At 50.1% G+C, this 27,553-nt stretch overlaps 10 protein-coding genes across 10 annotated transcripts; 5 read left to right on the top strand and 5 right to left on the bottom strand.

Moving 5' to 3' along the window:
- Nucleotides 1-620: 620 nt before the first annotated feature.
- CTRU02_210528 (uncharacterized protein) lies at nt 621-827 on the top strand (the record flags this gene model as incomplete). The annotated part of the gene is made up of 1 exon (XM_036730965.1): nt 621-827. One exon carries the CDS (start codon nt 621-623, stop codon nt 825-827), a length of 207 nt encoding a protein of 68 aa, XP_036577260.1.
- Nucleotides 828-1,931: 1,104 nt separating this feature from the next.
- On the bottom strand, nt 1,932-2,932 carry CTRU02_210527 (NmrA-like family protein; the record flags this gene model as incomplete). The annotated part of the gene is made up of 2 exons (XM_036730964.1): nt 1,932-2,834; nt 2,897-2,932. 2 exons carry the CDS (start codon nt 2,930-2,932, stop codon nt 1,932-1,934), a joined length of 939 nt encoding a protein of 312 aa, XP_036577259.1.
- Nucleotides 2,933-3,722: 790 nt separating this feature from the next.
- On the bottom strand, nt 3,723-5,798 carry CTRU02_210526 (major facilitator superfamily transporter; the record flags this gene model as incomplete). Its single annotated transcript, XM_070205467.1, has 10 exons — nt 3,723-3,914; nt 3,977-4,062; nt 4,114-4,364; nt 4,435-4,834; nt 4,892-4,940; nt 4,995-5,068; nt 5,127-5,236; nt 5,376-5,472; nt 5,528-5,555; nt 5,613-5,798. The coding sequence occupies 10 exons, from the start codon at nt 5,796-5,798 to the stop codon at nt 3,723-3,725; spliced, it is 1,473 nt and encodes a 490-aa protein (XP_070060710.1).
- Nucleotides 5,799-8,677: 2,879 nt separating this feature from the next.
- On the top strand, nt 8,678-13,181 carry CTRU02_210525 (3-ketoacyl-thiolase; the record flags this gene model as incomplete). Its single annotated transcript, XM_070205466.1, has 9 exons — nt 8,678-9,881; nt 10,055-10,126; nt 10,315-10,430; nt 10,529-10,827; nt 11,564-11,591; nt 11,648-11,733; nt 11,801-12,171; nt 12,238-12,544; nt 12,737-13,181. 9 exons carry the CDS (start codon nt 8,678-8,680, stop codon nt 13,179-13,181), a joined length of 2,928 nt encoding a protein of 975 aa, XP_070060709.1.
- Nucleotides 13,182-13,582: 401 nt separating this feature from the next.
- On the bottom strand, nt 13,583-15,215 carry CTRU02_210524 (uncharacterized protein; the record flags this gene model as incomplete). The annotated part of the gene is made up of 2 exons (XM_036730960.1): nt 13,583-15,084; nt 15,137-15,215. 2 exons carry the CDS (start codon nt 15,213-15,215, stop codon nt 13,583-13,585), a joined length of 1,581 nt encoding a protein of 526 aa, XP_036577255.1.
- Nucleotides 15,216-17,993: 2,778 nt separating this feature from the next.
- On the top strand, nt 17,994-18,722 carry CTRU02_210523 (nitrogen starvation-induced glutamine rich protein; the record flags this gene model as incomplete). The annotated part of the gene is made up of 3 exons (XM_036730959.1): nt 17,994-18,113; nt 18,171-18,547; nt 18,617-18,722. The coding sequence occupies 3 exons, from the start codon at nt 17,994-17,996 to the stop codon at nt 18,720-18,722; spliced, it is 603 nt and encodes a 200-aa protein (XP_036577254.1).
- Nucleotides 18,723-19,033: 311 nt separating this feature from the next.
- CTRU02_210522 (Succinyl-CoA:3-ketoacid coenzyme A transferase 1, mitochondrial 2) lies at nt 19,034-20,996 on the bottom strand (the record flags this gene model as incomplete). The annotated part of the gene is made up of 7 exons (XM_036730958.2): nt 19,034-19,168; nt 19,222-19,561; nt 19,615-19,726; nt 19,777-20,081; nt 20,141-20,327; nt 20,374-20,658; nt 20,720-20,996. 7 exons carry the CDS (start codon nt 20,994-20,996, stop codon nt 19,034-19,036), a joined length of 1,641 nt encoding a protein of 546 aa, XP_036577253.2.
- Nucleotides 20,997-21,701: 705 nt separating this feature from the next.
- CTRU02_210521 (major facilitator superfamily transporter) lies at nt 21,702-23,626 on the top strand (the record flags this gene model as incomplete). The annotated part of the gene is made up of 9 exons (XM_036730957.2): nt 21,702-21,799; nt 21,874-22,029; nt 22,127-22,481; nt 22,529-22,656; nt 22,707-22,836; nt 22,897-22,993; nt 23,051-23,320; nt 23,371-23,455; nt 23,509-23,626. The coding sequence occupies 9 exons, from the start codon at nt 21,702-21,704 to the stop codon at nt 23,624-23,626; spliced, it is 1,437 nt and encodes a 478-aa protein (XP_036577252.2).
- Nucleotides 23,627-23,987: 361 nt separating this feature from the next.
- Nucleotides 23,988-25,555, bottom strand: CTRU02_210520 (alternative sulfate transporter; the record flags this gene model as incomplete). The annotated part of the gene is made up of 3 exons (XM_036730956.1): nt 23,988-24,832; nt 24,881-25,389; nt 25,443-25,555. 3 exons carry the CDS (start codon nt 25,553-25,555, stop codon nt 23,988-23,990), a joined length of 1,467 nt encoding a protein of 488 aa, XP_036577251.1.
- Nucleotides 25,556-26,063: 508 nt separating this feature from the next.
- Nucleotides 26,064-27,404, top strand: CTRU02_210519 (sulfatase; the record flags this gene model as incomplete). Its single annotated transcript, XM_036730955.1, has 1 exon — nt 26,064-27,404. The coding sequence occupies one exon, from the start codon at nt 26,064-26,066 to the stop codon at nt 27,402-27,404; it is 1,341 nt and encodes a 446-aa protein (XP_036577250.1).
- Nucleotides 27,405-27,553: the final 149 nt, after the last annotated feature.

Genomic DNA, 27,553 nt, shown 5'->3' with positions numbered 1-27,553 from the left:
AGGTAGTAGTTTGTGAACCATGACGAAAAGTATCCTCGACAGCGTTACGATTGTGTTTTGCTATCAAACCATTACCGGCCCGCACGCTCAAAGTTCTCCAACGCAGTTTCAATATATATCAAGTTATCATACGTTTTCTGTTTGATACCTAAACATAAGAATTTATTCATAACAGCAGTTATCATATTTACTATCTATTAGGAACACAACAAGGAGATTAAGTTCTAATAAATATGTTTTAACTAACCCAATAGTTGACTACAATGCTTTTAGGATCGCAAATTAGTAGTGAATCATATAATTTTGAGCGATATGTGTAGGTAAAAGTATTCGAAAGTCTACTGGTGAATATCCAGATAGTACCTAGCACCTGCTCGCGTATTACTGACTATTCGAATTCACTATTTTACGCAACGTCAAGTGGGTGTAACCGTCAACATACCCGTTGGTGTGGTGATTCACTTGTGATCTATGAGTTTATATAAAATCAAGCGGGTGCTCCCATCCTTGAAGACTGTCCAGAAACAAACCACACAGAATAACCAACCCTCACATTGCCTCCCACATACAACAACTAACTCTACCCTCTATCCATCCACCTGTCCCCAACCGCGAACAAAATGTCGGCCTCCAACAACCCCAATCCTCCATACTACACGTCTCAATGCCCCAACGGCCACAACGGCCCGACAGGTACAGGCTCTCAAGCCTCCGGCACACGAGGCGGCCACAAAGATAACACCGGAAATACTTCTTCTCGGGGTGGCCGACCATCGGGCGGTGGTTTCGGTCACCACTCGGGAAGCACCCAAGAAAGAAAGAAATGATAGGAGCACTGTGGTTTTAGGGAGTAGTAATTAAAAAGAAAGTTGGCAATTACTTGGTATCTGAATAGTATAACAAAAAATTGTAGTTAAAGGCGAACTTTCATCGCAGCTATTCATCCGTATTCTCTATATGCAATGATTTAGAAAATATGACTTTAGAATGCTACCTCCACGCTATTTACGAGCGCTCTCATTGGTGAGTAATCATCATTTTTATTGGACTCAGTATATAAAGCCGTTGTGAATACAATAGAGTAAGATCAAGGACACCTGCAAAGACTATGTACGGTGGAGCAGTTGGCCTGGGTGGTCGGCTCTTCACGCTTTATAGCCCTCGGGAGGTCTGCAGCAAAGGCGTGCCTTTGCGGCCATGGCGGTAAAACAATAACAAGTAGACTTCACTGCAATGGCCAGGTCACATGCAATGATAAGGATACGCGAGTAATGGAATGTTAGAGCTGGGAAAATAGTTGTTCAGGCTTGTTGATTGTGATGAGTTGAGGCTGAAGAGTGAGAATATACGTTGGTGAGTTGAGGCTCGAGGGTATTTATGTACTTTTGCAAGACCTTTTTTGGTCTATCTCACTCAAACCATAGATTGCGATCGCCACAGTCAAGCGCTCGAGAGTAAACTACCCGGGGCTACTATATGTGCAACATTTGATTTCTTGCCCGTGCCAAGACGCCCGTTTGCTTTTGTGCGCACAACTCCCCTGGGAGCAGTTATTGGTTTAGTAACCTACAGGGGGTGCGATCAACATTGTCGCTTCGATATAGTGATACCAAGTTTTAACCAAGTTTCCGGCAAATTCTTCGGGAAAATAACTTTTTATAGTGACAACTGGGGCCCCTGACTTTTATACCAGACCAACATGACTAACGTATTGGCTTCCTGTTCACCGTAGACATTTTTGCTGTCTTTCACGGTGATCGACCTATCAACTCGCCTTCTATAACTTCAAACCACCATGCAAAAAGCATATTTGTAACATTAATTTAACGCATGACAACAGAATAGAACTTCAACTTGATCTAAATTTAATTAATGGTATGTGGAGTCGCAAAAGTAAGCCTAAACTTTGCGGTATCACCGTATCTTTGTCACTAAACAAGACCAATGTTCCTAGCAGTGTCCCAGACAATTTCCTCCAGCTCCTTCTCGCTCAGAGTTGTCAAACCAACCTTTTCGTTCCAGCTCATCTCCTGGAAGCTTTCGCTGCCACCATAGCCCTTGCCGTACATCATCTGGTAGTAAAACAACATCATGGCAGACTTGTCGCCGCTCTCAAACTTGGCTTTGGCTTCCTGATAGAGCAGCTCCACGTCCGATTCTCTGGTCTCAAAAGTGTGGCCAGTGACCTTTTCCGCAATCTGGGTCAACTGCTTCTCGCTCACGGCTGCTGAGTGGATGTACACGGACTTATTCTCTGCCTCTTTGTACAGCCCCTTCTCGTCGCTGAGGATCTTCCCCACTGTCTCGGCAATATCCGGAAGCCTGGTGACCCCAATCAAGTTGTCGCCGCCATTGTGGTAGTTGGCTGTCTTGGCTCGGAAGTCCGGGCCTAGGCCGCCGAAACTGAGAACAAGCTCGAAGAAGGGACCGTTGTTAATGCTAGACCAACTTGATTTCCCATCTGTCTTTGACGTCTGTTCAATGAGGTACTGGCGGGTGCGAACTTTATCAGTGACGATAGGGAGGCCCTCGGCGAGCGGGGAGTCTAGATTGGTGCTGTACTCGGAAGGGAATATCCGTTTGACCCCAGCAGCAATGGCAGCGTCGATCCAAGGTTTTTGATTGGCAAAGACGATCGGGTCAGGTGCGGTGCAGATCACTGCATCTTGTTCTTTGAATGCTTCGGTGAGGGCTTCGGTGTCGTTCATGTCGAGTTTGACGGACTTTATGCCTGAGGGGATGGATGCGCTGGATTCGGTGCGCTGAATCGCCGTGATGTTGAAGCCCGCTTTGAGAAGAACTGCGGCTATTTGAGAGCCTAGTTTTCCACTTGCCTGAACGGCGTCAGTATGGAGCTACGAGACTCATGGTGGTTTGTGCAGGTTTTGAAGCTTACGCCGATGACGGCCACATTCTTGATCGGTGCCACCATAATGAGTGATGCGTTTTGAAGGGATTTTGGCAAAATTAACAGAAGAGCTCCCTAAGGTCAACTTGAAGAACACCTGTTCGGTTTTGTATGAACGAACCCGTGGGGAAAGTCCACTCGTGTTGCATTCATGTTTGAATGACGGTTGTGCGGGGGGCCGTGCGACGTGCTTGACAGAACGATGACGTCCGAGACCATGATGCCGCCCGTATGTTGAATAGAATTACACTGTAAAAAGTCATTCATCCATACAAATAGATAAGAAATAGGATCAATGGCTTTCTTTGTACAGTTCGGATTTCTGAGAGAGAAAATAAACACCTCAAAGCTTCAATAAAAGCTTGTTACCACCACGTAATTGCACGAACCATCATGACGATACAGTTCAAACGACAATCATATTGACAAGTTTCCAACAAGAGCCAGACACATTTCCGGCTTATTTGATTGGAGAATTTAGTCTTATATCACATACTATTCAAATGTCAATATCTGAACGCCGATCACCGTCGATGATCAACTAGATCACCAAGGAACTGGAGACAAGAAAGGATGACTTTGGAAAAAGCCGTTAATAGTTCTTAAACTATAGTCATGGGCGTCCCAGCTACCTCATTACTGCCCGAGGTGCTCGCCACATTATTTAAAGGTATCAAGTTCCATTCATGAATTGCAGTAACCTCATCATTCAACCCAGGACCCGAATGATGCTTTCCCAGTATGTAAAACCCATAGCACTACAGCCCTTTGACAAACCACTACTACCCCCAAAGGAGACTGATCTCGCCAGACTCTAGTATCCGTAGAGGTTGACGTGCTCCGAGGTAGATGCCCTAATCCGTCTGTTCTCCCTGACCAAGAGAATACGGATGCACCAGGCGCATGCAATCGAGAGCAAAGCAAATCCGGCCGAAGCGCCAAAGCCGATAGCATAGCGAGGCTCATCACTCTTGGGCCAGAGGTAGGCACCGTAGATGTAACCAATCTGATTCAAAGACGTTAGCAACCAGGTCAAAGTCAAGGTTTGGGGTTTAAGTTCCAACATACCTGGCCTCCAACGTTGGTCATGGCGAGAACAACAGCCTTCTTCTCCTTTGTCTGCGAAAGCGTCGAGGATGCCCAGCCGATAATAACTTGTTCGCGTTAGTTTACTGCTAGATCATTGATGATTGGCTTTGACTTACCAGAGTTTACAGAGTACGCGCCAGCGGCGAAAACGAAGGCCGCAACGTAGCGGGCCGCGGTGTTCATGCTGGAGGCGGCGATGACGAAGCCGACAATAGCAGTAAAGAGACCAACGGTGATGTGCCACGTGCGCTCGTGAAGACGGCCGGAGCTCCAGCCAAAAAAGATACCGGCAGCACCGGCGAAGATGAAAGGCGGGCAGGTCATGACCAGGGTAATCGTGGTGTTGAAACCCAAAGTCTTGATAACACTATTCGAGGTTGTTAGTACAATCCATGTGACCAACCAAGCTCGGTAAAAAAAAAAAAAATGGAACTCACGTAGGGAAGAAGGAGTTGAAAGAGCATGCCGAGAGATGGAAGTTCTGCATGAGGCAGAAGAGCCAAGTGCGCTTGTCGCGGCACGCCTGGCGGAGACCGTCCATGGCGGAAGCCTTCTCGTCCGAGGAATCAGAGACCTTGTCCTTCTCCATGCGGGAGTGTGCGAGCTGCTTCTCACGCTCGTTGAGCCAGCGCGTCGTGAGCGGCGTGTTGGGGAGCAGCCAAAAACCGAAGAGGGCGACTAGGCCGGTGATGGCGCCCTCGACGATGAAGAGCCATCTCCAGCCTGCGATGCCGTTGAGTCCGTCCATTCCAGCGAAGATGCCAGCGGCGATCAAGCTTGATAAGCCAGTCGCCAGGATCTGAGCGCAGTAAAGCACAGCAATGCGGGTAGCAACCTCTGTGGGTGTTTGTTAGTTGAGATAACTTCAGGTGTTGCTTGCTGTCTTCGACTTACCCTTGCGAGTGTAGAAGATGGAGAGCATGTAGGTGGCGCCGGGGTAGAACTAATGTTGTGTTAGTTACTCTTGGCGTTGCCAAGTTGGGTTGGGGTAACTTACAGGAGCTTCGGTAATACCCAAGAAGAATCTGCAAGCAACCAGGCCGCCGTAGTTTTGAACCAAAGCAGTGCAACCTGAGATGATCCGTCAGTTCTCTATTTCAGTTATATAGTAGGAGAAGAATTTACTCACCGGAAACCACAGCCCAGACCAACATCCATGCGCTCATGTACAAACCAGGTTGAATCCTGGTGATCAACATGTTGGAGGGGATTTGCATCAGGACGTAACCGACGAAAAGACTATGTAATGGTTAGCCACGCTTTCTGCTAGCGTGATGACTCAGTTCAGAACCCAAGTTGTTACAACGACTTGGCGATCCAAGGATCAACCAGACATGCAACAACTCTAGGTTATGGCTTGGTTATGAAGGCTGCTTACATGGAAACAGTGGTGTTGAATTGAGTGCCGGTCATGTTCAAGTCCTCCTCGAGGTTATTGAGTCGTGCTTGGGCGATGGCATTTCGGTCGACATAGTCTGCGCTGGTCAGTTTCGCCGAACCGTACAGTTGGGTTTCGTGGTGAGTATTTACTGAGGAAGTACATAACGCAAAGACAGGGCTAATCATAACTGGTCAGCATAATGCAAGCATTGACATTCAGTTGGTCTAAACTCACCATTATCCGATAGTCAAGCTTGCGCACAAGCTTAATCTCTTCGGGGTCCGTCTTCTTCGCCGTGCCGGTCCAGTCACGTTGTTCATCTTGCTGAACTTGCTTTTCATCATCGACAATGCTGTTGACGTGGTTGACGACATTCTCCTCGCGCTCAACGGACGGTGAACGCTTTTCGCTCGCGGCCATTTTGAGTTTTTTGCGTGTTCGACTTTGAGTTGGTGTAGCTCGCTAGTTTCTCGCCTAATGATTGGATGCCTGGGGGGATTTGACTCGGGTTCGGAGGGTTTTTAAAAAAAAAAAAAAACAAAGTCGGGCCTAACAAACAAGCTTAAAGCGGGATGGAGTTGTAGGAACAAACTTTGATTCGAATAAAACAACTCGACAACTCAAGTTGCAACGGATTCTGGGTATTTATGGCTGTTCACCAGTTTGTCTGCCACCCCATGCAAATGGTGTCAACGCGCTTTCGAATCCGGGGTAGTTGGATCTGCGGGGGCAACATCTGGCATCCGGCACCATGCGAAAGCTGGGGAAAGAAGCTCCGCGGGCCTCAATGGCTGAGAAAGTAACAGGAAACTATACAAAGACGCGGGGCTCTCGGTGCCAGATTTAGGATCCGGGTGAGCCAGCGAGATGGCGGTAGATTAAAAAGGGTAAGGGCAAGGGCACGATAAGGGGGATGGGTAAGCGGGAGGCGGACATGGCTCCTTGGAAAGTCGAGTGAGAGCGCCATTGGGGACTTTGGGGTTGGTCAGCCATTTTGCTGGGGATTTGGGGAACGAACCCCGCGTGCCAAGACCCGAGGGAATGGATACTACTGGGGTTAGTTTGGGGTTAGTGGCATTAGGCGACTGTTACGTTAGGTCCGGAGTGAGGGAAGTTTGTCAAGGTATGAGTTCTGGTTCGCTCGGAAACGTGTCGAGTGGATGCGGTTGAGGGAGGGCTGGACAGAGGTTGTCTGCCCCCGCGGAGGATTAGAGGTGGAGTTCTGCTGCAACTTTTTGAGGTTGATGCCATGGTTAGGGTGGATTGCCGAATCCTCCTGGTTTTGCGTGCCATTTGTGTGATGTAGAATGTGGGCATTGTGACTGATGGCGTTGTGCGTTTGCAGGCCGCCAATACGGAGATCTTCCGGGATCCGTGACGATTGGCATTCATCAAGATAACAGTTCTCACTGATACGGGCTTCATGGAGTTTCCAACTGGTGCTCATCTGCCGCATGCATATGTATGCTACCCTACGTGTTATCATTGTGAACGTGACCGCCCAGAAGCAATTCCGACTGCAGCGAAGATGTCCCAACATAAGTATGGCCCTAACCTTTTTTTTTTTTTTTTTTTTTTTTTCCTCCCTCGTTCTTTGTCAGGTTTTTCGCCGCATCCAACTCATATTTGCCCCATCATTGTGAATAATTAGTCCATGTTCCACCTCTTATTTTCAGTAGTGCAGTGTTGTTTCTTTATTCTTGAATCAGAAATGGTGGCTAGCTCTGTTTGTTTGTTGGTCATTTGGGCTTAAGATATTTCGCTATTTGTTTGGTGAAGGGTCCAGCTCGGGTCGCCCGTAAAGGGTGTTTTAATTTGAAGTCGCTGCTCCAATCACCGTATTTTAACGGTTGTTTTGTTAAGTATGATAAACCGAAATCAAGGTGGACTTTCAAAGAGATGGGGGCTTGACAGTAATACAACCTAAGATGTGGAACCGGATTTTAAGTAATGGAGCCAGCGTCACAGCTTGTCAGGAAGAAAACAAGAAGGCTACGAAAGATGCCCATACACGAATGTGTTCACATAATACAGAAGAAATCGGGAATTCTGTTTCTCTTTGACACCATCAACACGACGAGTGGATCCTAACTTTCGTCTTCCAAGAGCATTGCAGGACAGCGGGCATAGAGTGCTTATTAAGCCCCATCACGCCAGACCGCCCGAGGCCTGGGAAATGCTGAGAGCTCCGTGACGCTGACTCGTATATACTACTCCGCACGACTCGATAGAATGCAATGTGTAAAAGTAATTGGGTTGAAAGCAAGGTAAACATAATTTCGTAATGACATTCCGGACGGATTTCATGACGAAGCCTGGCAATGACTTTAAGAAAAAGAGGGGAGGGAGAAACAGGACAACCAGAGGATACCAGTGGGTCTATCGCCTTCCCAGGCTCATGCATCGTGCATGCATCCTCTTGGCTTGAAGATCGAATGAACGAAAAGCTTAGTGATACAGACTCGACCACGGGGTTGGTGTTTTGACCCAGAAATATTTTCGCTGTTGGGTCTTGGCCATGATGCTTTTAGTCTCCAAAATACTGTATTTAAGGTGGTGTGTTCGCGGCACTTGAGCATGAACCACTATCGTCGGGATGACAATAAACAACCTTGGAAGTCTGTTATACCGTTATTTGATATTCTGTTCTCTGGGATAGTACGCGATTTGGTAATGCCAAAAAGCTTGATTACCATGGAAGGGTTAGGTGCGACGTGTGGTCTAGGCGGAGTGTAAAACTTGCTTCGCCTAAATGGATCACCGTTGACAAAAACACTTAGGACTCGTAGTTGAATATATATAAGCCTGAGGATTCGATATACGACGAAGTGGAGGGTTTTCTGGAAGCGTGAACGCATTGCTCCTCTTATGTGTACAGCTCATTCTCAAAGGGGATAACCGAAGGTGAAGATGAGCATACTCTCGGTGAGCCTCGGTGAACCTCGGTGACTGGCCCGCCCTCTGTCGGGAGAATGTTTAGCCCCGGTTACCGACCTTCTCGTTGCCGAACCCAATTGCCTTGGGGTGCGGGTCCCCCACTCGGCTTCAAGGTTCGGGGCTGGGGTAAGTAAGGGGAAGAGCTATTCTCCCCCGCCCCGGTACATCATTCGAAGCTGTCCCCGATGCCCCAGCGACATCGCTCTTGTTTATCCGACTAGTTTTCGGTTGGTTTTCTCGTCTTTGTCTTCTTTTCCTTCTCAATTGTTCTTTATCCTCTGTACAATACCTGTTTTCATAATCTTCCCTTATCAATTGAGAGAACAGAAAAGCTCCGGATCTTCGAGTAACACAAGTCAAACATGTCTCTCCCCAAGGGAATCTCATCCGTGCTGAAGAAGGCCCCCTCCGATGTGGTCATTCTGTCATCCCTGCGAACGCCCGTCTGCCGTTCGAACCGTGGACAGCTGAAAGACGCATTCCCCGAAGAGCTGCTCTCGACAGTTCTCAAGGCCACTGTCGAGGCCAACCCGAACCTCGATCCCGCCAAGATCGAAGATGTCGCAGTCGGCGTCGTCCTCTCGGAGCTCGGCGGTTCCAAGGCCGCCCGCATGGCCATGAACCACGTCGGCTACCCCAACACGACCTCCCTGTACACCGTCAACCGTGCCTGCTCGTCGTCGCTGCAGTCAATCGCCCTCGTCGCGTCACAGATCCGGTCCGAGACGATATCCGTGGGCATCGGCGCTGGAATGGAGAGCATGACCCGCAATTACGGCAGCCGCGCGATCCCCGTCGACGTGTGGCCTGCGCTGAAGGATTCGCCGGTCAAGGATGCGAGGGACTGCATCATGCCCATGGGAATCACTTCCGAGAACGTCGCCGAGAGATACGGCGTCTCCCGCGCCGACCAGGATGCGTTTGCCGTCCGCAGTCACAAGAATGCTGCGCGCGCAAGGGAGGATGGGTCGTTTGCCCAGGAGATTGTGCCGGTTACAACGAGATACCAGGAGGTGGACAAGCAGGGCAACAAGGTCGGAGAGGAGCAGACCATCACCGTCACTCAGGACGACGGTATCCGCGCAAGCGTCAGCATTGAGGCGCTGGCGAAGCTGAAGCCGGCTTTCAAGGCGGACGGAGCCAGCACGGCAGGCAACTCATCACAAGTTTCAGACGGTGCCGCGGCGACTCTGTTGATGCGACGAAGCACCGCCACGGAGCTCGGCCTTACCGATAGCATCATCGGCAAGTTCGTCTCAGCGACCACCGTCGGTTGCGCTCCGGACGAGATGGGTATCGGTCCGGCTCTGGCCATTCCCAAGCTGTTGAACCAGCTCGGCTTGGAGAACAAGGACGTCAGCCGTTGGGAGATTAACGAGGCTTTCGCCAGTCAGGCGATCTACTGCCTGAGGGCGCTGGGCCTGGAGCAAGCTTATGAGGATGGAAAGGTGAACCCCGATGGTGGCGCAATCGCTCTGGGCCACCCTCTGGGTGCGACTGGTGCGCGCATGACGAGTACTTTGCTGCATGGTCTTGGAAGATCCGGCGGAGAGGTTGGTGTTGTGAGTATGTGTGTCGGAACCGGCATGGGTATGGCCGGCCTGTTTGTTAGAGAGTAAACCGTCCGGTTACTCAAGCTTATGATTCCGTAATATTTTACTGTTCAAAAATCTGCCAACCGATGCGCCTGTCAGCCTGTTGGGCGAACTCTTGGAATATTGCGAAAAGTTGCCCTATAGGCAGGCTGAGCTCCCTGCGCCACGGACACTTCACTGTGCAGCATTTGGGTCACCCTCCAATGAAAGCGGTTGGTATGTATCTATGTGCACCACGAGGCGCTCATGCAAGATTGGTCAGTTCGCCTTGATCAGGCTGGGCGCGGATTCCCCTCTCCGTCTCCCAACTTTTCAACCTTCAACATTCTTCTCCACCCCTGGATGATAGAGACTGCCGCAGTTCGTTTGCATCAAGCAAAGAATTTTCGCAATGGAAGTTATAGGTGTTGCAGCAAGTTTCATCGCCATCGGTCAGGCGTTGGTCGCTGGGCGCCACGTCGTGAACTTGCTCCGAAATATTCCAAGGATCGGTATCGAGTTGGCTTCGCTCAACAACGAGGTAAGTGGGTGTTGGTGTTAGGGTTTCGCTCGCGCAGGTTGCAAGGGTACGATTGAAATGAAAATGTGCTAGACTGACTCTCTTCCTAACCAACACAGGTTGAGAGCCTTCGAGTTGCCGTCGAGGCAGCGAAGGAGCATGTAGTGATTGCTCTCGGAGACGATCCAGAACCCCCAGACCTCCGATTAGCTAGGGTCAATATCATAGAGACCGCGAACGAACTCGAGAAATTCTGCCAACGTTGCACGCGCGCGACCGATAAAGATGGCAAAGCCAAGCCCAAGAAAGTCAAATGGCTCCTTCTGCAAAACGAACTACGCGAATGCCGCGATAAGGCTCGCGTTGCCAGGGAAAGCCTCCAGCTCGCGTTGTTGACTTTGAACCTCAGGTGTACGAAGTGGGTATTGCCTCTCAACCAACAGCAGTAACAACACCTGTCAGCGACTAACGGCTAGTCAACGTAGTAAACTAGTTCAGTCGACCCTTCGCATCGAGAGTTTCACCATCAAGTCGACTTATCAAAGCATTGAGTCGCAAGAAACAACATCAACATCTAAGAGGATCACTCAGGCCGATTCGTCACTGTCGGGTGTGGTGGAAGCATATGAACAGCAAAGCATTACAAGCCCAATTCAGGACTTGCAACAGAATATGACACGACTGGCGATTCCAGATTCTAATACTTCCCCTTACTCCCGTGATACAGACATGGTCGTTTTCAAAGCAAAGCTCTCGGCACCAGGCAGGTGTCCGCAACCTTGTCGGTGTCGCTGCCACTCGTCTCGGCCGTCGACTTTCAGCTCTGTGGGCTGGGCGCGAAATCTAGTGGGCCATCTCTTCGTGGCATATGACCGCAAGTTAACATTCGGGAACAATGTCGAATGCAGTGAACCACTGTGCAAGGGTAATAAACGGTCGGTGGTGACCTTCAAATACCAGTTTCCGGCATGGCTCTGCTCGCGATATCTGTCAGCACAGGCATCTATGGACATCCTTACCGGATTAAGCGCGTCATTGAGGCCTGTTAGAGTGTTACCGATGAACGACGGTGTAATAGCCAGCATACATTATAGGGGAAGGGAAGCAGTGCAGTGGCGCATGCAGAATGGAAATCTGATTTTTCCTGATGATAGACAGTGTGATGGAAAGACCGCTTTAGAGGTATGTTTTCGCATAATGGGTAACTGAACGACAATTTGACAGACATTTCTCAATAGTGGGCAATACGTGGTGGCACGGCCGATGCCTTGGAGTTTTTGATTGAGTTTTGGGTTGAGCAGCTCCGCAAGGACAGCTACAATCCGTGAGTGTGGCCCTTGTAGTGGCGGCTTTCAAAGAGGATGGTTACTTACACACCGTTTAATGCGCAGGGATTGGTACTTTGCAGCGAAGCATGAACTCAGATGGAGACCGTTTATGCCAGAGCAGGAGGAGAGAGCCCTCCGTGTGATAACGTCATTCGGAGAGGACATTGTCGACGCTGTGCAGACGCCACTTCACGATGCTGCTTGTATTGTGGACGACGATCCTAGGGCTAAACAAGAAATCCGCGACGCCTTCTCAAAATACCCATGGGCTATCAACCTGTGGAATTACGAAGGATCTACTCCACTAACTCTAGCTTCCGAATGTGGCAACCTTGAAGCTGTGCGCGAGCTCATCAGTGTCGGTTGCGATATCAACTGTTCAGATTACGCTGGCCAAACGGCACTGATGCGAGCGGCAGACAACGGCCATTCTTGTATAGTAGAGTGTTTACTAGATGCCGGTTGCCCAGTTGACGCTACATCATCAACGGGCCGCACAGCATTGATGGACGCCGCGCGCCCGACGAGAGAACCTGATGGAGACCCCACAGAAATCATTCGAATCCTACTTTCCGCTGGCGCTTCGACAAAATTACAAGATTTGTGGGGCGATACAGTTTTAGCTTACTTGGGAAAGCGCGAAACCACCGCAGCTGCCACTGAGGCCAAGTTTCACCTGCTCCTGGCAGCCGGCGCCGACATTAATTCGTGTGATGCTACTGGTGAATCACCGCTGCAACAAGCGATAGCCCGGAACACAAAATACGTCATGAGGTATCTCATAGAGGCAGGTGCCGAAGTGCAGTGGTTTCGGCAATATCGCGTTAATCTGCTACATTATGTAGCATTACATTCTGGTTTAGAAGCTTTGCAAGAATTGGCAAGAATGCAACTGCCGCGTTTGAATACGGATATGTTGGATGAAGATGGCGATACTCCATGGGACTGTTTTATCTACACCGTACATTCGCCAGATTGGAGACTTGGAGATTTTCGAAGCCCTAACCCTCAAGAGATCGAATGTTTTGTCTCATTGTACAAGAACATGAGAGAGCAAAACCTGCAACTCGACATTGGAAGACTACAGAGGACACGTCAATACCTTGCGGACGCGAACCAGCGTGGAGCTAGCGCTGCCTTGGAGCCGCTGATCAAGGAGAAGAAAGAGTGGGAACAATGGGAATCTCTGTCAACTTATAAGGCGATATTATTGCAAGTTAAGCAGGAGATGTGGGAGGCAGCCATTGAATCCGTGGACGAGAACATTGAAGTTTTGCAGGAAAGAATTGCCCAGGACCCGTGGGATCAGGAGTCATATTGGGACTACTTGAAAAACTCAGGCTCGGAGGATTCTGAGGATGAGGTGAGCAGCTTGGGAAGCGATGAGAGTGAATACCAAGACTGCGAGGAGGATGAAGATAGCGAGGTGCGAGACCACGAATGAGGAACAAAATACATGGTGTCGGCGGCATTATTAGATACACCTAAATTGAAGTCTTCTGAGCTTCTCCCAAATAACATACAAATAACATCAAAGTAGGAATGTGAGAATTGGCTAAGTGAAAGCTTTCAGAAAATAGAATTCATGTCACCTCCCCCCCTTTCCCGTAATCAATTATGCTTCCTACCTTTTATCATTATCACTTTGTACAAATAGGTAGATACTTGCTCAACTTCCTTGAGAAAACCTACACACGCAGTATCGCTTGTTAGAGTACAATCGTTGTCGAGATCTTGAATTTTTCATCTCACATACCATTAAATTATAGTGTACCTTTAACCTGAAGAGGGTTGGTTCTGTGAAACTGGAAAATCATACATTCATTCATCCGAGATGCCTCATCCTCAGATCAGCGCATCAATTCTAGCCATGACACCGTCCAATACCGCGCGAGCCAACCCGTCAGGAGCCATCCCCTCTTCAGTACAAGCGTTGATCACAACGTCCCCACCAGCCACACCAGCCGTATTAAACACGATGCCATGATATCCAACACCGCCATGGGGCGAGGCAGTCGAGAACTGCACTTCCTCAATGCTCAAAGCTGGCTTCCGACCAGTCAGGGACGCAGAATCCGGCTTTAAGGCTCCAAGGTTCGAGACGGAATAGGAATTCTGCATGATTATGCCAAGGGAGGGAAGGGACTTGTCCACGAACTCCTCGAGTGTTGGGCCCATTGTGTTCCCGCTGAGCCATGACTTGTACAAGGGAGAATTCTCGCCGCCCTTGCGCAACTGCTTCATCCGGTTTCCATAGCGCTGGACTAACTTCCAGATGGCCTTGGAATTGGCATTCTTAGTCTTTTCCCCCTTTTCGCTAGGGGAAGACGAAGTGGTAAAGGCGCGACGGTATTTCTTCAACCACTCGGGTTCCGGAACACTTGTAGCTAGATTGAGCATTTTACCTTGGTCCGAAGCCAAGTCTTCGAATTGTCCGACAGGTCTCATGTCGACCGCATACCGAGTAAATCCGACCTTCGCTTTCGGGTAGAAGTCTGCCGCCAGTGTACCGGTGATCATGACCATCAGCAATGGAGTAAAAGTCGTGCCGTGTTCTCGGCAAGCAGCAAGAATGGCGTCCATCTTCTTGGCCGGAATGCGATAATTGGCCACTTTGGTGACGGTTCGTTCATGGGGCAGCGCAATGTCCAAGGGATCTTTGAGAAACGCCCTGGGTTTCTCATAGTCGACGAAGAAAAGTAGCTTGGAGTAGAAGAAGCGAAAGAAGAGAAACATGAACAGATTATACAGGACACCCATGAATGGCGGCTTTTTGTGCACCGCGGCTTTAAGATTCTCATTTAGTCTCACTTTCGCGGGTTCGAGGTGGACTTGCCGGGGAGCTTGTTGTCTCAACCCCGAAGAGGGTACGTCGTTCAATGCTGCAAGTAGCTCGCGATGGAAGGTCATTCCGAAGGAGCCATCGCAGACGAGGTGATGAAATAGGAAGACGATGTCTCGGCGACCAAGAACAATGACTTTCCACCACGGTTGACCTGGCTTCACCTCTCCATCTGCCCAGAGCCATTGGCCGTGGAGCTTCTCGAACAGTTCTGAGCCCAACTCCGGCACGTCGGTGTCGATAAACTCGACGCAGGACTCCAGGTCAATTGTGTGGAGTGATGCAATGGATAGTAGGTGCTTGTCCTCGTCTCCTGGTTCCACAACTCCTACTAAGCCTAATTCAGGATGCTTCGTGATGACGGTATGCAGGGCTGCAAAGACTGCTTCGTCGGACAAGTCCGTACGCTGCGCACCGGTCTGCGCCGAGGCATAACGAGCTGCGACCAAGACATTTGCTTGTATTCCGAGGCGGTGATAAATGTAGAACATGCGATCAACCTGAGCTACAAACTACTTAGTTGCTTTCCTAGATACGTTTCCGTTCCTTGGACTTACTGGTTTCGCGGACGATAGTGTACTGGCTCTCTAGTACCTCATTATGGGTTTCCTTGGTGGTAACGGTCGTGGTGGCCATCGTGATCGTTACTTTGTGAGTGTGATGCGATTAATCGCCAAGGGGTTGAAGTTGCTGCTAGCCTGGAAAAAGAATGATCGCCAAAAACCCAAGAAATGACTAGTTTTGAACGGGCTTAAGGTTTCTAGGCAACGGGGAAACTACTATTTATAACACGACGACAAGAGAAAGCACACATTATAGCCAAGACCGAATTTCTTGGTGTGATAGCTTCAGCTGCTGTCACGGTTCGTCCTACATGATCCGCTAGGACGGGGTCATGCGGAAACACTGCCAAGTGAACCAAGCTCCATGCCATCTTCATTGGTCTCGCTGCAGCGCTCAGATCATGTGCTCGGCATGACTTGACGTCCCAGACATTTTGAGCTGAACTATGAGTTTGAAGTGTCGCTTGAAACCAATCAACATTGAGTAGACCGCCGCATTTTGCGCACTCATCGTGGCATCAGTACCGCCTTTTAAGGTCTCTACACGCAGACGCTCCAAAGTTACTTAATGAACAAGCCCCGGCAGGTGTTAAGATTTTTATCATTCAAGATAGCGAGTGATTGGATTTGAATTTGCAAGGACAGCAATACATTAACCGGAAAAAGTGTGTTACGCACAGTATGCAAGCACTGCAGACCCAAACGTTGACTCTTGGCAGAAAGGGCTCAGGCATCTGAGCCTCTTTTTCTGCTGCTGTCTCAGCCATAATTAGAACGCTATTCTGCGACAGCAACGATCAGTATGTCAGTTCAAATGAAGACTGTTTTCGCCCATTTGGCTGGGTCAAATCTGGGGTCATCTCCACTGTGTTGCGATTGGCAGTGACTTGTCTTGTCTCCCAGTACTGTGAATCAGCTGGGAATTTCCATCAATACTTGCAACACGGACGCTGCACTCCATTAATCTTGAGGCGCAAGTTACTACTGAGAGCATCTACAGCAACTGTCAATGCTCTAACCTTCTTCCACAATGTCAAGCTGAAAAAAGCAGCCTAGCAGCATGATGAGTCTTTTCGAGCTGTCTAATAGGCACCTTGCTTGTTGGTCTGGCCAATGAGCTGCTTGTTTCGCCGTTAGGTTTCGACAATTGAGGCTGAGGAATCTTGTCTTGTTCTATAGCGAACTAGAATGGCTGGTTTCAAACTTCGGGGTGCCAGCATTTGCTTGCCATGAACTGCCAGGGTAACGTTGATTGCGACTAGCTGCATCGCGTGATACAAGATTTATGGCGTTGATTATTTTGGAGCTGAGAGGCATACTACAAAATTGTTTCTTTCTATTGAGGGCATTGCTCAGGCACCCTAAGCGAATACTTTCTTCAGATGCTATTACTCCTGCCTTAGATGGCTTCGTTTGGTTATCCAGGGAATTTTAATATGTTTTGCCGTTGCATATCGGCTAAGCTAGTCATTGCTTCCAGATTTACGGCCTCGTACGACGGCAAGTGTCGAATTCAGCAACTAAAAAAGCGTATGGTTCATAAACAGGAAGTTACCAAGGTCATTTAATTGAGTTATTTCTGTGTTTAACTGTGCAGCGTTTTTCAGCGAAGACCATTCATATTCTAACTTGTGTGCATTGCTCGCAGTTGAAATTCTTCAAATGCATAATAGACTGGCTGAATTACGAATTCCCCAACTCACAATCCCCGACCATTGTCGGCTGATTTGGTGCGACAATCCGCATTTTCTAGATTTGTTCTAGCTTCCGAAGCCGTGAAGCTTACCTGCTTATTGCTTGATCCTGCCAGGCATAATCCGACAATAAGCAACACCAACACCAATCACCACCAGTCCTGCCGAAATCCCCGCGTCCGCTATCCAGGTACGTGAGCGAACCGGAGGTAATGCGCCCATTCTCCCCCCACACGCCGGCTTAGTCGGAGATGCCGTATGTTAGTGGCACAAGCCCCACAGCTTTGGGCAATGATTCCCCGTCGTCCAGGGTTGCTCCGCGTACCAAATGCTTGACGATCTGGGATCCAGGGGACCAGATAGGGACCTGCTGACGCGATAATGTGTGGTAGTAAGTGGATTGCAGTTCATCTGAAGATCCAGGGTCACGCCCAGCCAGTTGAGCGATGAAACAAAACAATCAGTTGTTGAAGCTCATACGGATGTATTTCCCTCAATTGCTGGTGGCTTGTGGCCTTACAATAGTACCTAGGCACTCAAGGTAGATAATGTAAGCCAAGCAGAATCTCTCCGAGGAAAGGCGACAGCTGCGATTCTCCCGACGAATGATGAAAAGAACAATGCATATTCGCCGCCTCGGACCCGACAAACCGAGTGCGAGTGGCTTCGCGAGGTCGCGTCATTCTGAGGTGGCTAAGATGGCTAAGATGGCCCAACCTTCTAGCGCTCTACTCTCGTACTCCCTACATGCCTGTCAAATCAGCTAACTGGCTGTGGCTGGCTGCGCTAAGCAGGGCTGACAAGGCACCCTGCGCAGTGACTGCGCCGCTCAAGTGACGAAAGTATGTGAGTGGATGAAGAGGCGGAATCGAAACGCTGCCGCCCATGTGGGGAAAAAGTAAGATGTGGTTTTCCCCATTCTGCAAACAATCATGTCAATCCTTGGCAATTTCCGAGACCTCCATTGGGATTTTGGGAGCTAAAGCTACGGGAATCCTGGCATCTCGTCATTTGTCCAATGTCTTTATAACCTCTGCTTCTCCCCCTTCCTTGGGTTCATGTTCATCATCAAGCAATCAATCAATCAACTCACTCTCCAGTAAACCAACACTTTACAACCTTTACATCTAATTCAACCATCTTACATCAAAATCACCATGTCTGCCAACGACTACTACGGCCAGCAGCAGCAGGGCTACGGCCAACAGCAGGGTTACGGCCAGCAGCAGAACTACGGACAGGGCGGATACCCTCAGCAGCCAAGCTACGCTTCCCAGGTAGGAACCAAAACCCCAAAATACTCTAGACAGCCGAATTGAAAGCTTACTTCTCAGCCTCATCAGCAACAGCATGGCAACTATCCCCCCCAGTCACACTCCCCGTACCAGCAGGGCGGCGGCTACAATGCCCCTCCCCAGCAGCACCAGCAGCACGGATACGGAGGACCTCAACAGCCCACCTACGGCCACGACAACCGCAGCACCTCTCCTTACCCTCCTCCTCAACAGCAATATGGTCAGCAGGCCTACCCCCCCGGAGGCCAGGGTGGCCCGGTTGGACCCGATGGTGAGCGTGGCCTTGGCGCCACCCTCGTAGGCGGCGGAGCTGCCGGATGGGCCGCACACAAGGCCGGAGGTGGTCTCCTCGGCACACTGGGTGGTGCGGTCGCCGGCGCTATTGGTGCAAACCTTTTGGAGAACAAGTTTGAGGGGTAAGTCCAGCTAAACCAATACCACCATGATGGATGTTCAGCTCCCGGGGTCGCTAACCAACAATGCAGCAAGCACAAGAAAGACAAGAAGGACAAGAAGGACAAGAAGAAGGAGAAGAAGTGGAACAAGGATCGTAAGCGCGGCGGCAGCAGCTCCAGCTCCGACAGCGACTAAAGCTCCTACGCTACGAATTTCCTAATCTGCTACTTTGTGATGATGATTTTCCCGGCGCATGCGGATGCGACCCGCGAAAACTCCTCTTGGTGCCCCCCGATTTGGATGATACCCCCGATTCAAAGCGTCAATCGCACTGAGAGAATGACTTATTGATGACTGTTTGGATCAAGCATATGCACATAGACTTGAATTTTACTACTATTTTTTAAACAACACGAGGCTAAAGTTTTGAAATGAAATTATGAATTTCCCATGTCGCGTCACTCTATTTGGTATCTCAAACACGTTTCTATACAATTTACAAAAATTTACTCCATCGTCTTCAGATCTTCGGCGACCTTGAAAGTCGCGTCCGTCTTGGCCTTTACCTCCTCGACGTCAACGCCCGGCGCGACCTCAGTCAGGGTCAGACCACCGTTCTTGCGGTCGACTTCGAAAACGCACTGCATAGAGTTAATAAGGGTGAGGATACATCACACGCGGAAATGCGACTTACCAGGTCTGTGATGATGGTGCTGACTACGCGCGCACCGGTCAAAGGCAGACTGCAATCTTGCACAACCTTTGACGAGCCGTCCTTTGCGACGTGCTCCGTCGCGACGACGATCTTGGTGTTGTCGGGGTTGGAGACGAGGTCCATGGCGCCACCCATTCCCTTGAAGACCTTGCCGGGAATCATGTAGTTGGCCAGGTCGCCGGTGGCGCTGACCTGCAGGGCACCAAGGATCGAGACGTCGACGTGGCCGCCGCGAATCATGCCGAAAGACTCGGCGCTGTCGAAGGTCGAGGCACCGGGCACGAGGGTAACGGTCTCCTTGCCGGCGTTGACGATGTCGCTGAGGGACACATTAGCTCCGGCTTGCTCCATCAAGGGAAGATGACAACTTACGCATCGACTTCGTCCTTGGTCGGGTAAGGACCCATTCCCAGGATACCGTTCTCAGACTGAATCCAGACCTTGCGGTCCGCGGGCAGGAAAGAGGGAGCAAGAGTCGGGATGCCTTGGTCCGTTAGTGGTGTTCAAACAAACAAAGGCGTGACATCAACTTACCGACACCGAGGTTGACGTAAAAGCCCTCGTGCAACTCCTTGGCCGCGCGTCTGGCGATGCGGTTGCGTCGCTCCTGCGCCGCGTTCTTGGGCTTGGACAAGTCCTCGCCGTCAGCCTCCTCCGACCTCGTCTTGAGTATCTCAATGTTCTTCTCGGCGGTCGCGGGGACGATTCGGTCGACAAAGATGCCGGGGAGATCGACGTCGTTGGGGTCGATTTCGCCGGCCTCGACAATGTTCTCGGCCTCGACGATGGTGAGCGTCGCCGCCTTGGCCATAATGGGGCCGAATGCCTTGGTAGTGTATCTGCGGTTGTCCGGCTTAGCTTGAGCAACACCAATCTTATGTGTATATAAAGTACGCACCTGAAGACACAGTTTCCGGCAGTGTCAACCTTCCACGCCCTCAGAATCGCGACATCTCCAGTGAGAGCCGTCTCCATGAGGAAGGTCTTGCCATTGAACTCTCTCGTCTCCCTCGTGCGGCCGCGCTCCTTGACCGCACCCGACGCATCGAGCCGGACGGGGATATCACCGGTTTGAACCAATGAGTCTGTGATGTTAGTAAGATCCAAAGCCCATCTCAAGAAAGTACTTACGAGCTCCGGTGGGTGTGAAGAACGCGGGGATACCAGCGCCACCAGCGCGGATTCTCTCCGCCAGCGTGCCTTGAGGGCACAGCTCAATGCCAATCTCTCCCGTCAGGTACTTCTTCTCGAGAGCCTTGTTCGCTCCGAGATACGAAAGAATGAGGTTGTTAACCTGGCCTGACTTGGTGAGAATCGCCAGGCCACCCTTTCCTTCAATGCCGGCATTGTTCGACACCGCTGTGAGCGAGTGAAGGCTCTCGGGTCCTCTACGCTCAAGAGCACCAATAAGGGTATCTATTTCAAGCCGAGTCAGCGAATTTCTTGTCTCAATGGTAGCAAAACGCTCTTTACTCACCTGCAACACCGCAGAGACCGAATCCTGAACTCAGGATCGTCGATCCGCTCTTCACATCCGCGACAGCCTCATCCGCAGTCTTGTACAGCTTCGAGCCGCCTCTCTTGACAACGGGTGCCTTTTGAGATCTGAGAATTTGCGAAGTAGTAATGCTGCGATAGCTTGCCACTGCCGCTGCGCGAGGGAACCGTTGCGGTTGCGCGCAGATGGACGGTACGGCCTTGAAGGTGGCGCGGACGAGCACCCTCGGGCGCAATTGACGAGTAATTGACGACATGATGGACTTTCTGTCTCACAAAATAGCAAACCTGACCTTCCAAACGCTTCTGCAACAAGGCGATGAAGGTTAAGAAGAAGGGAAAAGAAAAAGAAACAAAGTCCGATAGTCGGTGACAGTTCTGGGTTCGGGTTAGGTGGGTGCGACCTTCATCTTTTTGATGAGCTCCTGGCGGGGCCGGTCGGCCATTGTTTTGCACGCCGACACTATGGTGACTCCAACTTGGCGTCAACCGGGGCTTCGGCACGGATGGAGGGGCGTCCAGGGGTCGTATCTGACGTCGTTGGAGCGGGGCATTCCCAGCATCCTTGGGCAATTCTCGGCGGCTACAAGTAGACTCCGAGACTGCGAGTCAATCAAGATGCTCTGATTGGTTGAGATGGATGACGGCAAGTGTCTCCCCTTGATGGATGATCTGGGGGAATTGTAAGCATAGTTCGCGTTCGCGGGGGGGTTTTGGTTATCCCCGCAGGTTGAGAAACCTGGGGAAGATGGACTTCAAAAACGGCCGAGGGAACCTCCCAAGACTTTTCTACGCTTGGCACTTTCTTGTCACGAGGCTTGTTATTTCTTGCTAGTCACCTTGTGTGGTTTTTGTTTGCGGCTTTGATAGTTTGCCATACTCTTTCCCTTACAATTTGACAACCTCCCTTTCGTAACACAGAAACAGGCTTCAAGATGCCCCGTACTTCAAAGGACTACGACATGGACCCCAAGGCCGAGCACGCGGAGAGCCAGTTGGCCGCTGACGCTGAGCGTCGGGCCCGTTTGACGAGGTCCTTGCTTTTCAAGGTCGACACGAGGCAAGCAGAATCAGACCAACAAGCCATGTAGATGAGATGAACAACAAACACTAACATTGATGCGAGATGAACAGGGTCCTACCGCTACTAGCCCTGCTCTTTTTATGCTCCTTTCTCGATCGAACCAACGTCGGTAACGCGAAAATCATTGGCATGGAGGAGGATCTTGGCATCAACAATAACCAATACAATCAAGGCTTGGCCGTCTTCTACGCCACGTACATTGCTAGGTAAGTGGTTTATTGATTAGCGCAATGACTCCAAATTTCTGCAAACAAAAAAAAGAATGTCCCGCCCCCACGCTCCAACGGCTAATGCATGCCCCAGTGAACTGCCAAGCAATCTTGTCCTGAAAAAGGTCTCGCCGAGGATCTGGCTCCCGTTCCTTACCATTGCATGGGGTATCGTAACCATGTGCCTCGGCTTTGTGCGTAATTACGGCAGCTTCGTCGCCGTCCGTGCGATCCTTGGTATGACCGAAGGTGGGCTTCTGCCGGGTATGGTGCTTTACCTGTCGGGTTTGTATACTAGAGGCGAGCTGGCGTTGAGGATTGGCATTTTTTACACGGCTGCTTCGTTGTCTGGTGCCTTTGGCGGGCTTCTTGCGAGGGGTTTGTCTGCCATTGGTCCCAAGGGGAATCTCGAGGGTTGGAGATGGATTTTTATCATCGAGGGTCTCATTGTGAGTTGAACATTCTTTCGGTTTATGACGCCGCTAACATTCAAAAGACTGTTGTATGTGGAGTCATTGCTGCTATCGGTCTCCCGAATAGCTTGGCGACAGCCAAGATTTTGACCGAAGAAGAGAGAGAATGGGCCATTCAGAGACTCCAGGGCCATGCTGGGGATAGGTTCAAGTACGGAAACAATAGTCAAACTTGCTTGATTATATGCTAACAGTAGCTAGTCTTGCTAGCGAACGCGAGGAAAAGTTTCGCTGGTCTGAAGTTGGTCGCGGTGTTCTCAACGTTCAAGTTTGGCTCAGTTCCACGGCGTACTTTGCCATTCTTTCCGGCTTGTACTCATTTGGTCTATTCGTAAGTGATCTGTACCTGAACAATCACAAATCGTTCAATGCATTGACAAATACAACACAGCTGCCTACCATCATCAACGATCTGCACATTGCGCCCGACCCTAACCAGGCCCAGCTGTGGTCCGTCATTCCCTACGCAGTTGCCACTCCCGTTACCGGTAAGCCCAGCACGTCAACGAATTGGCCCACGATACTAATGTGGCATCAACTTTCAGTTCTTGTAGCCTTCTTGTCAGACCGTCTTAGGGTTCGCGGTCCTCTTATGCTCGCTGTTCTGCCCATTTCGATTGTTGGCTACGCCACCATTGCGAACGTGACTGCGCCTCAAACACGGTTTGCAATGACCTGTCTGATGGCCATCGGCATGTACAGCGCAGTCCCGTGCGTCCTCAGCTGGAACTCCAACAACTCTGCAGGCCACTACAAGCGAGCAACCACATCGGCTGTTCAACTGGCAATTGCAAACTGCGGAGGATTCGTAGCAAGTGAGTTACTTGGTCTTGAATCGACGCATTGTTGCTGACTCTTGTGATAGCATTCGTCTATCCCAACTATGAGGGCCCCTTCTATCATAAGGGGCATACCATCATCTTGGGCCTGCTTTGCTATGCCTGGGTTGCGTAAGTCCATTCCTTTGGCAGTTGTTGAGCCATAGACTGACAACTCTCAATAGCACTCTCTTGAACGTCTTGTGGTGCGCCAAGATCAACCGCGACAAGGCTGCGGGCAAGTACGACGAGTACAGAGGTACTGGCGATGACAGAGAGCCTGAGTTCAAGATGGTGCTGTAATGCTTTTGATTTCGATGCAAGCATGGAACGGTTTGGTAAACGTAAAGCAATACACGGTTTCGGTGAGAGAAGGATCATGATACCACGACGGTTCAAAATTTCATTGGATAAATCTGGGATTCCTTTTCTCTTTATGAAGAGTTTCTAACAACTCAGCATTGGATTAAAGTGTTTGGGGTTTTTTTCTTTACATAGATAGAGGAATATTCTCTTGTTGTTTCTTTGAATCGAATTATCAGGCGAAAACTGTAACAACCGCTGACAATACCGGTCTAACGCCTCAGTGTTTCTATCCTACGCAGGTAGACCGAGGATAGATATGGATACTTATATAAACTCCTAGTGACTGTAGAGGCTTAACCTACAATTGAAAACGCTGTCTTGTGCCTTCGTCATCTATGCTTGGTCCATCTTCAGCTGCCCTATCAATCTTCTTATTCTGCCGCCAGTACACCCACATTATAATACCAGTAACCGGCAGAGACACTATATACAGAAGGACGATAGCAAGAAATCCACGTGTATACTTGGGCGCATCGCTCTCGCGGAAGAGTTGCTTCCCTGCTAATCCACCAGCATTACTGCCGATGACCACTAATGCCAGGCCGATGCTACGCTTCTCAGCGGACCGAATATTGATACTCAGCCAAGCATCGTTGAGGCCTTGCGACAACGCATTCCCGCTGCTTAACAGAGTAAACAGAGCATACTTCGTCCACTTGCCCTTGTCTACTGATCCGAATAGTGCGCCGCCAAAGGTAATGCTCCACAGAAAAGCGACCATGCACCATGGGCCACGCAACTTGGTTCTGTCCGAAGCCCAAGCGATGACAAAACTGAGTACAACGACCAAGAAGCTGCTAACGGAGTTGAGGAGATTGGCGCGAATCTTGCTGAAACCCAGACTCCGAATGATGGTGGGGCCATAGAGTTGAAGGCCGCCCTTGGGAGCAAGAGACACCATGTTGAGAATCAGATGAAGCCATAAGCGGTAGTCGGTGAGGGCGGCAAGAACCCCTCGAGCTGTGACTTGTGCATGCGCCTCAGTCTTTGAGATGTCTTCTTGGAGGATGCGTGCGTGCATAACCTCGCGTTGTCGCGGGGTAAAGAGATCGAATCGGCCGTGGATCGGCTTGGTGTGTATGGGTGATCGAGGGAGGAATAAGACAAAGATGATGAAGACTAAAAGCGTAAAGATACCCTCGACTTTCATATTGTTAGCTTTTCGATTTCCATAAGAGAAGGGTTACATACTGATAAAGAGCCATTGCCAGCCAGATAAGCCCGCGATCCCGCCCATCTGGAGAACACCGGCCGCAATCAACGAGCCAGTAGCAGTCGCAAAATAGTTGCCAAAGTAGAATATGGACGTCCGTAACGCCAATTCCTTCTCCCGGTAAAACAATGCCAACATGTACTGCCCGCCTGGTATGAACCCAGCTTCGAAGAATCCCAAAAGAAACCGAGTGGCAAAGAACGAATGCACGTTTGTGATCCAAGCTTGCGTCAAGGCCACAGTGCCCCAAATAAGAACCTGGCCGGTCAGCCAGATTGGAGCGCCAAGTTTCTGAAGCAAGAGGTTGGATGGGATTTCGGCAATGATGATGCCCGCCATCATTAGTTGGTCTCCGAGGTTGACATCGTCCTTGGAGATTTTGAGGTCGGTTGTGAGCGTATCTGTCAAGGCGTTGCTAATGTTGCTGCGGTCGAGCTGGAGCGCGAAAAAGCCGAGCACCAGAAGTGGCATAAGGGTCATATCAAGCCTTGGTTTGTTAGTCTCAACTACAATACGTCCCGGTTGCTGCGTGTGACTTACTTCCGCACGACAGACTTCTCTTCCGCTTCTGTCCAAGTTTGTTGGGATGCGACGGATGGTTGACTTTCCTCAGCATCATCGTGATTTCTCTTGACATCGTTATCGATATGCATTTTTTAGTGTTAATCTAGTGAGAATATTGCGGTCAATTTCCGTGCACTGGATGCACCAGTTAATCTAACTGCTCTTGCCAGTTAAAGACTTGTTGTAGCAATTATAGTCTTCCATCACCTCTATAAAAGATCCTTAAACTCGATTAGATATAATAAGTGCTCATTGACGCCATCCAATCCTTGAATCGCGTATCATTAGCAGCAGCGCGGCGTTGCAAGGTGATAGTGATTAAATGCTGGGAGGGATGGTTTAGCCTTCGGAGGTGAGCGTCGGCGATGAGCGAAAGGTGGAGCTTCGGAGGGATTGCCGATGGCTTCACAGCGCAAGCGTGGGGATGGACTCAAGAAAGTCAACCCGATTCCTCGCGATGGGAGTCGTAGTCGCATTTCCCTCATTGAGCACGCAGTTTTAACCGGCGCGGCGCCTCTCTGAAGGACACATCCCCCAATGCGAATACTCCATCCTCAACTCCTTTGTATCCCGCCGCAAATCCTCTATCTCTAAACAATGTCGAAAGATCCATCAAAACCCAACATCGTGCTCATCCTGGCCGACAATCTTGGCTGGGGTGAGCTAGGCTGCTATGGCGGTGGCATCCTCCGCGGAGCTGCAACTCCTCGTATCGACAAACTTGCCACCGAGGGCCTCCTCCTGCACAACTTCAACGTCGAGAGCGACTGTGTACCAACGCGCTCGGCATTGATGACTGGTCGACATCCGATAAGAACCGGATGTCGTCAATCTGTTCCTGCGGGCTTCCCTCAAGGCCTCACACGGTGGGAGCAGACGCTTCCAGAGTGTCTCAAGCCGCAAGGCTATGCGACAGCCCATCATGGGAAATGGCATCTCGGCGACATTCCTGGTCGGTATCCGTCTGACCGGGGCTTCGACGAGTGGCTCGGAATTCCTCGAACGACCGACGAAAGCCAGTTTACTTCAGTACTGGGATACACGCCCGAAGTTGCTGAGCTGCCATACATAATGAAGGGCATTGCAGGACAAGACTCCGAGAACATCTGTGTTTATGACCTAGAAAAGCGACGATTGATCGATGAGATGCTAGTGGACCAGTCAAAAGATTGGTTGTCGCGTCAAGTCGAAGCCGAGAAACCCTTCTTCTTATACCACCCACTCGTCCATCTGCATTTCCCGACACTACCACATCGCGATTTCGAGGGTAAGACCGGACAAGGAGAGTTTGCCGACTCGATGGCTGAGATGGATCACCGGGTGGGCCAGATCATTGATCATCTCGATGCGCTTGGAGTACGTGAAAATACTGTACTCATCTTTGCCTCAGATAATGGGCCTGAGTTCAGACCACCATACAAGGGCACCGCTGGGCCATGGTCGGGGACATATCACACAGCGATGGAAGGCAGTCTGAGAGTGCCCTTCATCATTCGCTGGCCGGGAAATGTCCCTGTCGGTGTCACCTCGAATGAGATAGTGCATGTCACTGATGTTTTTACCACCATCTTGGAAATAGCTGGCGCCAACGCCCCGTCAGATCGCCCAATTGACGGCATCAGTCAAGTTGCCTTCTTCAAAGACCCGGCATCGACCAAATCGAAGCGTGATGGATTCCTCTTTTATATCAAAGACGAGCTGCGCGCCGTCAAGTGGAAGGATTGGAAGCTTCATCTGGTCTGGGAGCCCAAGGTGAATCAGTCATCTGGAAAGCTCGAGTCGCCGTATTTGTTTAACGTTATACGCGATCCCAAAGAAGAGACGGATATCCTAGCTTACAATACTTGGGTTATGCAGCCAGTCATGAAGATGAGGGCAGAATTTGACAAGAGTTTAAGAGGTGATCCGGCACCACCAGACCCTCTCAAAAGTCTTTAGGTAGCAACTTCTCCACAATGAAAGAATACTTGAACGTCAAAGAATGATGCAAACAAATTTGATGTCAAAGCACATCCAACTCTTCTGTCTTATCTAATCTACTTTTTTCACACACACTATTCCAATAGAGCCCATTTTGCCTGCATCTG

This window comes from Colletotrichum truncatum, assembly GCF_014235925.2.
Source record: "Colletotrichum truncatum strain CMES1059 chromosome Unknown Contig_0007, whole genome shotgun sequence".
NCBI lineage: Eukaryota > Fungi > Ascomycota > Sordariomycetes > Glomerellales > Glomerellaceae > Colletotrichum > Colletotrichum truncatum.
Note: the sequence above shows the minus strand (reverse complement) of the source record. Positions and strands in the feature narration are given on the sequence as shown.